The sequence below is a fragment of the Entelurus aequoreus genome, linkage group LG21 (genome assembly GCF_033978785.1).
Source record: "Entelurus aequoreus isolate RoL-2023_Sb linkage group LG21, RoL_Eaeq_v1.1, whole genome shotgun sequence".
NCBI classification, from domain to species: Eukaryota; Metazoa; Chordata; class Actinopteri; order Syngnathiformes; family Syngnathidae; genus Entelurus; species Entelurus aequoreus.
Window position 1 is genome coordinate 37,185,026 of NC_084751.1, and position 10,359 is coordinate 37,195,384.

Below are 10,359 nucleotides of genomic sequence, written 5' to 3' on the forward strand. Positions count from 1 at the left end.
CAATGATGAAATTTTAACGTTGCAACACATGCCAATACGGCCGGGTTAGATTAGTAAAGTGCAATTTTAAATTTCCCGCGAAATATTCTGCTGAAAACGTCTCGTATGATGACGTTTGCGCGTGACGTCACGGATTGTAGCGGACATATTGGGACACCATTGTGGCCAGCTATTAAATCGTCTGTTTTCATCGAAAAATTCCACAGTATTCTGGACATCTGTGTTGGTGAATCTTTTGCAATTTGTTTAATGAACAAGGAAGACTGCAAAGAAGAAAGCTGTAGGTGGAAAGCGGTGTGTTAGCGGCTGGCTGCAGCAACACAACCAGGAGGACTTTGAGTTGGATAGCAGACGCGCTACTGTGAGTACGTAGTTTTGGCTCCCAAACATTTGATCGCTTGCCCGTACGTGCATGCCGCTATGTGCATGTCACGTACGTAACTTTGGGGAAATATATGTGCTGTATGAACTTTACGGAGGTGAAGGGTACTTTGGGCTGTGGGATTGAGTGTATTGTGCGGGTGTTTAAATTGTATTGGCGGATTATATGGACGGGAGGGGGGAGGTGTTTGTTATGCGGATTAATTTGTGGCATATTAGATATAAGCCTGGTTGTGTTGTGGCTAATAGAGTATATATATGTCTTGTGTTTATTTACTGTTTTAGTCATTCCCAGCTGAATATCAGGTCCCACCCGCCTCTCACAGCATCTTCCCTATCTGAATCGCTTCCACTGCCCTCTAGTCCTTCACTCTCACTTTCCTCATCCACAAATCTTTCATCCTCGCTCAAATTAATGGGGTAATCGTCGCTTTCTCTGTCCGAATCGCTCTCGCTGCTGGTGTCCATGATTGTAAACAATGTGCAGATGTGAGGCGCTCCACAACCTGTGACGACACACTACAAGCTACACCCAGGCAAGGCTTTTTTATCAGCGAACAAAAGTTGCGAACTTTATCGTCGATGTTCTCTACTAAATCCTTTCAGCAAAAATATGGCAATATCGCGAAATGATCAAGTATGACACATAGAATGGACCTGCTATCCCCGTTTAAATAAGAACATTTCATTTCAGTAGGCCTTTAATAAATATGTTCCTACCTGCAAGACTTGTCCGGAATAGTCCGTTTGCATTCCGGGAGAACAAACCTCGCAGTAAGCTGCAAAAACCCTGGCGTGACAGTTATAAGCTGGAGTGATAAGCAGATCCAGCAGGTAGCGCCGTTGCTAAGTGCTCAACAAGAAATACAAATGACAAACATAATTTAACAATCGCTTACTGTACAATGTCTGCTCTCACTGGTGGGATGTTCATATCTTCCCAATGAGGTAAAGAGTTAATCATGATTAATTGGTGCAAATAAACGTCTTTTAATGTCTTTCTCCTGGATCTCAAGTTGTCCAACTTCTCGGTAAATGGCCGCAACTCTCCACTATACGAGTGAGAAGCATGATTTATAAACTGGAATGACCTTTTACCAACTCAGAGGCAATGCAGCAGCTCACCGGCTCAATATGTCAATAGCTGAGTAATCTAGTTACCTCTCTGTGATCATGGCACCCTCTAAAATGAGTGCCTCTGTGTAAAGGCTTATAATAACAATATCGTTAATACTTGGTTAATATGCAGGTTACGACATTTAAATGGAGTATTGTTTGCCGTTTTTGGATGTTTAGGGCTTTATATTAGCTGCATTATTACCGTATTTAACGACTTAGAAATGCATTATAAAATAAAAATATATGTGTTTTTGTCTTACATAGGGATTGGGAATGATAGGCAAAATCAATTTAAAAAAAATCATTCCAAAACAGATATAATGCATTTACAGTAGAGTGGATAGTAGTGTTCCCAACTGTGTTGAAAACTGAATTATCCTGGACATAGAAACTATATACACGTCTCGTATGTTGTTTATATGGGACATATGTTGTCAGTATCACTGGGAAAATCAAAACTAGTACTTTAAGTAAGTACAGTATGTAGCGGTATGCTGTTAAACCGAGAGAGTATTTAGTAATTAAGTTAGAGCGTATAGTTATAATATATATTTTTTTGTAATGAGCCGTACAATTACAACTGGTAAGTTAAAGTATTGTTATAACTTTAATGTAATTAAACACAGTTACAGTAAATTGCTGCAAACATATATCACGGTAAATCTTACTGCAATTGTAGCCAGTAATTTCCTGTGAATCTACAGTTTATTTTTTTACAGTGTATAAATGCTTTTAGGGCACAGTCATACTGGAAAAAAATGAATATTATATTTCCTAAACTGTTCACATTCAGTTGGAAGCACATGCTTTTCAAAATAAGTCATATTGTTTTAAAAGAAGAGCTGTACAAGTGCAGTCCCTTAATGGTTGTGTCTTAATACTTGTAACCATAAAGTTTTAGTAATAAAAACGTACAACATAACGTTTAATGCGCCGACAATCCATCAAGCGGTGCGGCTTCATAGCTTACCAAAGTCGTACAAAAAACATTTTGACAGATTTTTGAGTGCATTTAAAGTTTTGGTGTTGTTTACTGCCATCATATTGCAGTCTACACGTATCTCTTATTTATGACTGCCATCTACTGGTCCCACTTATCATTACACCATGTACCAAATAAAATTGCTTCGAGGTCGGTAAGCACAACCAGAATTATTCCGTACGTTAGGCGTACGTTAGGGTTATAAGGCGCGCTGTCGATTTTCATCCGAAAAATACGGTATGTTGCACATTCTTGTATAGTTAGTGGGGGTTTGCTGTTAAACCGAGAGAGTAATTAGTAATTAAGTTAGAGAACATAGTTATAATATATATTTTTTTGTAATGAGCCATAAAATTAGAACTGGTAAGTTAAAGTATTGTTATAACTTTAATGTAATTAAACACAGTTACAGTAAATTGCTGCAAAGATATTTCACGGTAACTCTTACTGCCATTTTAGCCAATAATTTGCTGTGTATTTACTTCTTTTTTTTTCACAGTGTATACATGCTTATAGTTCATACTAGGGAAAAAAACTGAAAAGTGTATTTCCTAAACTGTTCACATTAAGTTGGAAGCACATGATTTTGCAAATAAGTCATATTGTTTAAAAAGAAGAGCTGTACAAGTGCAGTCCCTTAATGGTTGTTTCATAAGTATCATGTCTTAATAGTTGTAACCATAAAGTTTTGGTAATAAAAGTATACAACATCCTTATTCATTAACTCAAGTGAACTGAGTTTCCCACCCAATCATGTGTTGCACACCCAGATGTTTGCTGAAGAAACAGATATATTTGCGACATGTCATCTCATGAAGTACAGGCTGTCTTCATGACACATGCGGGGAATCTTCTTACTCAACCCTCCCCTCAGTCCTATGACAGCCCTGCCCAGCCTCCCTGCACAGCATACTTAAGCATCACATAATACCAAATGTCTCACACATCTCTCTGGAGTTGACATACACTCACTTAAAATACAATACACCATACATACATACATACATACTTTTTAATACAAGGACTTCACAGCTATTCCTGTCCCAAAGGGGAAGGTAAATGAATAATATTTGTTTTATTTGACTCACTTTTACCCTTTTTGGCATTTGCAATCTTGGGTTATATGTATCCTGTTGTATCCATGTATTTTTATTTTTTTATTTGTTTTGCTTTTGCAGACTAGGACCAGCCAGAGATGACACTTCTACCATCTTCACTCATCTTTTTCCTTCTTGCCACAGCCGGTAGCAAACCAGTAAGAATTCATTTGAATAAATAAGTATTCCGTGTCTACTTAACTTTAAAGTTCTTCAAGTAATTCTATTGTAAATGGAAACTATGACAAAGGGAGACATCGTTTTTTTTTTCTGGAATGCGTGGAGTTTATTTGTTTTGCTAAATCAGGGGTCCCCAAACTTTTTGACTCGGGGGGCCACATTGGGTTAGAAAAAATCTGGCCGGGGGCCGAGCTGTATATAAATATATATATATATACACGTTAGGTCAGGAAAAAACACAGAGGCTATTTCATACCTACAAGCCTGTTTCGCAGGTTTCCCTGCTCTTCAGGGGATTTTATAATATATACAATATAACATATAACAATATACATAATACAACAAAGCTCTACCCCGGTATTGAGCACTGCATAACGGATAAACCACAGAAACCTTGACTATATATATATATATATATATATATATATATATATATATATATATATATATATATATATATATATATATATATATATATATATATATATATATATATATATATATATATATTATTATATGTTATATTATATATTTTTTTTATTATATATATTACAAAAATCCCCTGAAGAGCAGGGAAACCAGCGAAACAGGCTTGTAGGGATCAAATAGCCTGTGTTTTTTCCTGATCTAACGTGTATATGTATGTATATATATATATATATATATATATATATATATATATATATATATATATATATATATATATATATATATATATATATATATATATATATATATATATATATATATATATATACATACATACATATACACGTTAGATCAGGAATATATATATATATATATATATATATATATATATATATATATATATATATATATATATATATATATATATATATATATATATATATATATATATATATATATATATATATATATATATATATATATATATATACACGTTAGATCAGGAAAAAACACAGGCTATTTGATCCCTACAAGCCTGTTTCGCTGGTTTCCCTGCTCTTCAGGGGATTTTTGTAATATATATAATAAAAAATATATATAATATAACATATAACAATATACATAATACAACAAAGCTCTACCCCGGTATTGAGCACTGCATAACGGATAAACCACAGAAACCTGGACTATTATTATATATATATATATATATATATATATATATATATATATATATATATATATATATATATATATATATATATATATATATATATATATATATATATATATATATATATTATTATATGTTATATTATATATATTTTTTATTATATATATTACAAAAATCCCCTGAAGAGCAGGGAAACCAGCGAAACAGGCTTGTAGGGATCAAATAGCCTGTGTTTTTCCCTGATCTAACGTGTATATGTATGTATGTATGTATGTATATATATATATATATATATATATATATATATATATATATATATATATATATATATATATATATATATATATATATATATATATATATATATATATATATATATATATATATATATATATATATATATATATATATATATATATATATATATATATATATATATATGTGTGTGGCGAAGTTGGTAGAGTGGCCGTGCCAGCAATCGGAGGGTTGCTGGTTACTGGGGTTCAATCCCCACCTTCTACCATGTTAGTCACGTCTGTTGTGTCCTTGGGCAAGACACTTCACCCTTGCTCCTGATGGCTGCTGGTTAGCGCCTTGCATGGCAGCTCCCGCCATCAGTGTGTGAATGTGTGTGTGAATGGGTGAATGTGGAAATACTGTCAAAGCGCTTTGAGTACCTTGAAGGTACAAAAGCGCTATACAAGTATAACCCATTTATCATTATTTATTTATATATATATATATATATATATACATGTATATATATTTATATATACACTACCGTTCAAAAGTTTGGGGTCACCCAAACAATTTTGTGGACTAGCCTTCATTTCTAAGAACAAGAATAGACTGTCGAGTTTCAGATGAAAGTTCTCTTTTTCTGGCCATTTTGAGCGTTTAATTGACCCCACAAATGTGATGCTCCAGAAACTCAATCTGCTCAAAGGAAGGTCAGTTTTGTAGCTTCTGTAACGAGCTAAACTGTTTTCAGATGTGTGAACATGATTGCACAAGGGTTTTCTAATCATCAATTAGCCTTCTGAGCCAATGAGCAAACACATTGTACCATTAGAACACTGGAGTGATAGTTGCTGGAAATGGGCCTCTATACACCTATGTAGATATTGCACCAAAAACCAGACATTTGCAGGTAGAATAGTCATTTACCTCATTAGCAATGTATAGAGTGTATTTCTTTAAAGTTAAGAGTAGTTTAAAGTTATCTTCATTGAAAAGTACAGTGCCTTTCCTTCAAAAATAAGGACATTTCAATGTGACCCCAAACTTTTGAACGGTAGTGTACATACATATAATAATATATATATATACAGTATATATACAGTATATATATATTATACATATTATTATATTATATATTGTATATATTATAAAATCCCCTGAAGAGCAGAGAAACCTGCGAAACAGGCTTGTAGGGATCAAATAGCCTCTGTGTTTTTTCCTGATCTAACGTGTATATGTATGTGTATATATAAGTAGCGGTAGAAAATGGATTAGAAAGGACAGATTTTTAAAAATTATAATAAAAAAAATATATATATATATATATATATATATATATATATATATATATATATATATATATATATATATATATATATATATATATATATATATATATATATATATATATATATATATATATTTTTTTTTTTTTTTTTTTTTTTTTTTTTTTTAACTTGGGACTTGGGCCATAGTTTGGGGACCACTGTACTAAATGTTTTATTTTTGTATGTTCCCTTTAAAGATTGCTGAGAACCGGCACCAAGATGCTGATCAGCAAAAACCGGGATCACTGGATGAGTACGACGGAATCTCTGAGTGGCTTTCTTCTGGCTCCAAAGTAGCTAAAGCACATGACTTATATGAGTCCAGAGATTTTTCCGAAAGTCAATCCACCGAGGGGACGTCGCAAGAGTCAAATGAGGAATCAATGGCGGAATCCTTAGGGGAGTCTTCGGAGGAATCATCGAAAAAACCTTCGAAGGAATCATCTGAAGAATCCTCAAAGGAATCATCCGAGGAATCCTCAGAAGAATCTTCGAGCAAATCATCTGACGAATCATTTGAGGAAACCTCAGTTAAATCTTTTAAGGCACCCACAAAGGAATCATCTGAGGAATCATCAGACGAATCCTCAAAGGAATCTTCTGAGGAATCTTCTGAGGAATCATCTGAAGAAATTTCATCTGAAGAATTTTCAAAGGAATCATCTGAGGAATCATCTGAGGAATCATCTGAAGAATTTTCAAAGGAATCATCTGAAGAATCCTCAAAAGAATCTTCTAGCGAATCATCCGAGGAGTCATCCGAGGAAGTTCCTGCCACAGGTGATCCCACCATGTCGCCCACTGCCACAGCACCAGACACAACATATGACGGAAGAACCCCCACACCCAGTCCTGCACCCACAACGCAGAACATGGATGAGACAACTACACCTGAAAAAAGAGGAGACAACTAAGACGGTGAATAACTAAAAAATATAATGTCATTCATTTTCTTGTTCCTTTCAATTTGGAATAATATTGTGACTTAATATTGTATTTATTGAATTACTGTGCAATTATTACAAACAAACATGGTTGTTCCTGCATAGAATGTATTTAAATAGTTTTTGATGCTCATGTATTTATGAATGAATATAATATCACATTAAAAGCGACTCCAAAAATGTTGAAAAAAAACCTAGACAATAAAAAATGTTGAAATGTTTATTTTGTCACACAAGACATTTACACAATGCATGCAATGTACAGAATGCAATGAGACAGAATGCGTGGAGCTCTTTGTTCTCATATCGTTATTTAGCTGCCGGCTAAATAAAAGTGTGAAAAATACTTTAATGCCTCTATGTAGTGTTTAGAACCTTTTTTTGAGTTTAAGCGCATATTTTATCACATACCCAGGGGTCGGCAACCAAAAACGTTGAAAGAGCCATATTGGACCAAAAATACAAAAAAATAATCTGTCTGGAGCCGCAAAAAATGAAAAGCCGTATATAAGTCTTATATTGAAGTCAACACATGATGTAAGTGTCTAGATTAGCTATAAAAGCCTACTATCAAAATGACTATGGGTCGCAGGCTGAAGCAAATCTTCGTTGACAGAAATGTTGAAATGTAATATTTATTCTACACATTTTTACATTAGAAACCATTACTAAATCAGAAGCTACTCAGAAGGTGAAATAACTCCTGGAAATTACTGGCTTTTAATGGCCAAAGGTATAGATGTGTGTGTCCAAGTTAAAGGAAACGGCAGGCTGTCTTCTTTTAATAGATTTATTACAATCTCTGGCAAGCTAGAGGATGTTTGCTGTGGTCTGGAACAACGTGGCACACAAACAACTATCAGAAATGCAGCCAATATTACATACATATAATGTGTCATTAGACTTAGACTTAGACTTAGACTTAGACTTCCTTTTTATTGTCATTCAAATTTTAACTTTACAGTACAGATAATAATGAAATTTCGTTGCATTAGCTCATGGTAGTGCAGGATAGAAAAGCAATAAGGTGCATATATAAATAAATAAATAGGTTACTGTACAGATAAATATATTGCACTTTTTCATATGCATCCACGTTTATTGTGGATGTATGTTATATTGTCTTTTTTATTCCAGCATGTTAATCCATTTTGGGGATCCATTAGACATGCAAAACTAAATAATATACAAAAAAGATCAAAGTAAAGGATATTAAATGAGCTCAAATATACATACAAATGAGGCATAATGATGAAATATGTACACACAGCTAGCCTAAATTGCATGTTAGCATCGATTAGCTTGCAGTCATGCACTGACAAAATATGCCTGATTAGCACTCCAACAAGTCAATAACATCCACAAAGCGCACCTTTTGTGTATTCACACACAGCATAAAAATTTTGGTGGACAAAATGAGACAAAGAAGGAGTGGACGATTTTACATGTGAACAAACTGTTACGTCACAGTTCACACTATGGTGAGTTCAAGAACTGCCGAAATTAGTAGGACAAAACCATGTTCACCAAATAGTGTCATCAGTGAAGCATACACACAAACATATTAAACAGTGGGCTGTCTAACAATTGGGAAGGTTTGTGTCATGTTTGTTCTCAAACAAAAAACATACTAAAACAAAAAAATATATTTTTGCCCCATCTTTTTCCATATTCAATTTTTTTTTTTAAATGCTCCAGGAAGCCACTAGGGCGGCACTAAAGCCACGGGTTGCTGACCCCCACCCCCCAGTCCCCATATACCAATGGTAAATTACCTACCTTCTGCTATCTAGTGGAAGAGCATTGCATTGTTCTGTCACTAAACTATTATGTCTTGGCATATACAGATGCACAAAGGTACATTATTTGGTACAGTACGGTGTGGTTTATTACAAGTTACATGAAACAACATCACATGCACAATGAAACATGGCTGGAAAGGATTAGGACTAAGCAGATATTATTTAATCCAGCTAGCGCCAGGACGGACAAGCTTCACAGTGTCTTGGCTGAATGAGCAGGTATCGGACACCTCGGTCTCCTTGGACGTATCCTCGCTCATCCATGCAGACTGGACACTGGCAGAGATTTAGTGGGCGGCCGAAGGTGGAGTCGGCTCTCTTGGTTGCTTTGTTGGGTCTGCTCCAACAGAGCCTTTTCCATTGCCGCCCCTAAGCTCTGGAACAGCCTTCCCCTCCACATTAGGTCAGCCCAAAACCTGGAGGTCTTCAAAACCCTTCTTAAGACCTACCTCTTCTCGCTGGCCTTTGACCTGAGCTGAGTCCGCCCACTAGGCCACCATTTCTAGTCCCCCCCACCCCCACCCGCTTCGCTTTAGTTTTGTTTTGTTTTCTTGTTTTTTTAAAGTTTTTTTTTCAATTTGTCGCACTTTTATTATTATTTTTATTTTGACATTTTTACTTTTTATTCGAATCCTTTTACCGTATTGCTTTTGCACTATCTTGTTTAGCTCATTCATTGTTTATGTTATTTGTTTGTTTTTGTTTTGTTTTTTTGCTCTATGCTTTTTTAACCTGTAAAGCACTTTGGTCCAATTTAAGAAATTGTTGTAAGCGTGCTATAAAAATAAAGTTGACTTGCCTCGCCTTGCCTTGCTTCCTGTCTCTGGCCATGCTCCCCCCAGCAGACGATGGCGTGGAACACCGCAGAGGTCACCACAGTGTATATGTGATTTTTTTGTTTGTTTGTTTTTTTGTAGTTTTACTTTTGTAGCTGTATGTAGAAATGGCTGGTTGCATCAGCTCTGCTCCTTTGATGTCTTTAATGTCCTTCGTGTTCTTTGATGTTTGAAATTTCCCCTCTTACACACATGTATATGTATATGTGCTATGGCTATGAGGTTTTTTTTCCCTTGGCCTCAGTCTGGATCCCCTCTCCAGGGGCCCAGGCTTAGCGTTTACCTGTTTCTCATCTTTTTTGTAAGTGGTGCCGGATTTTGGCAGACCCGTCAGCGATCCTGTTCTGT

At 34.9% G+C, this 10,359-nt stretch overlaps 1 protein-coding gene across 1 annotated transcript; it reads left to right on the forward strand.

Moving 5' to 3' along the window:
• The first annotated feature begins 3,433 nt into the window (after positions 1 to 3,433).
• On the forward strand, positions 3,434 to 7,714 carry LOC133639016 (uncharacterized). The gene is made up of 3 exons (XM_062032071.1): positions 3,434 to 3,537; positions 3,661 to 3,737; positions 6,627 to 7,714. Exons 2-3 carry the CDS (start codon positions 3,678 to 3,680, stop codon positions 7,341 to 7,343), a joined length of 777 nt encoding a protein of 258 aa, XP_061888055.1. The 5' UTR covers positions 3,434 to 3,537; positions 3,661 to 3,677; the 3' UTR covers positions 7,344 to 7,714.
• The last annotated feature ends 2,645 nt before the right edge of the window (positions 7,715 to 10,359 follow it).

What these genes read in the sequence shown, in the direction of transcription:
- LOC133639016 (XM_062032071.1), top strand. Translation starts at nt 3,678, where the DNA reads ATGACACTTCTACCATCTTCACTCATCTTTTTCCTTCTTGCCACAGCC. An exon ending in CCACAGCCGGTAGCAAACCA is followed by an intron (nt 3,738 to 6,626) that starts GTAAGAATTCAT and finishes TTCCCTTTAAAG; the next exon opens with ATTGCTGAGAACCGGCACCA.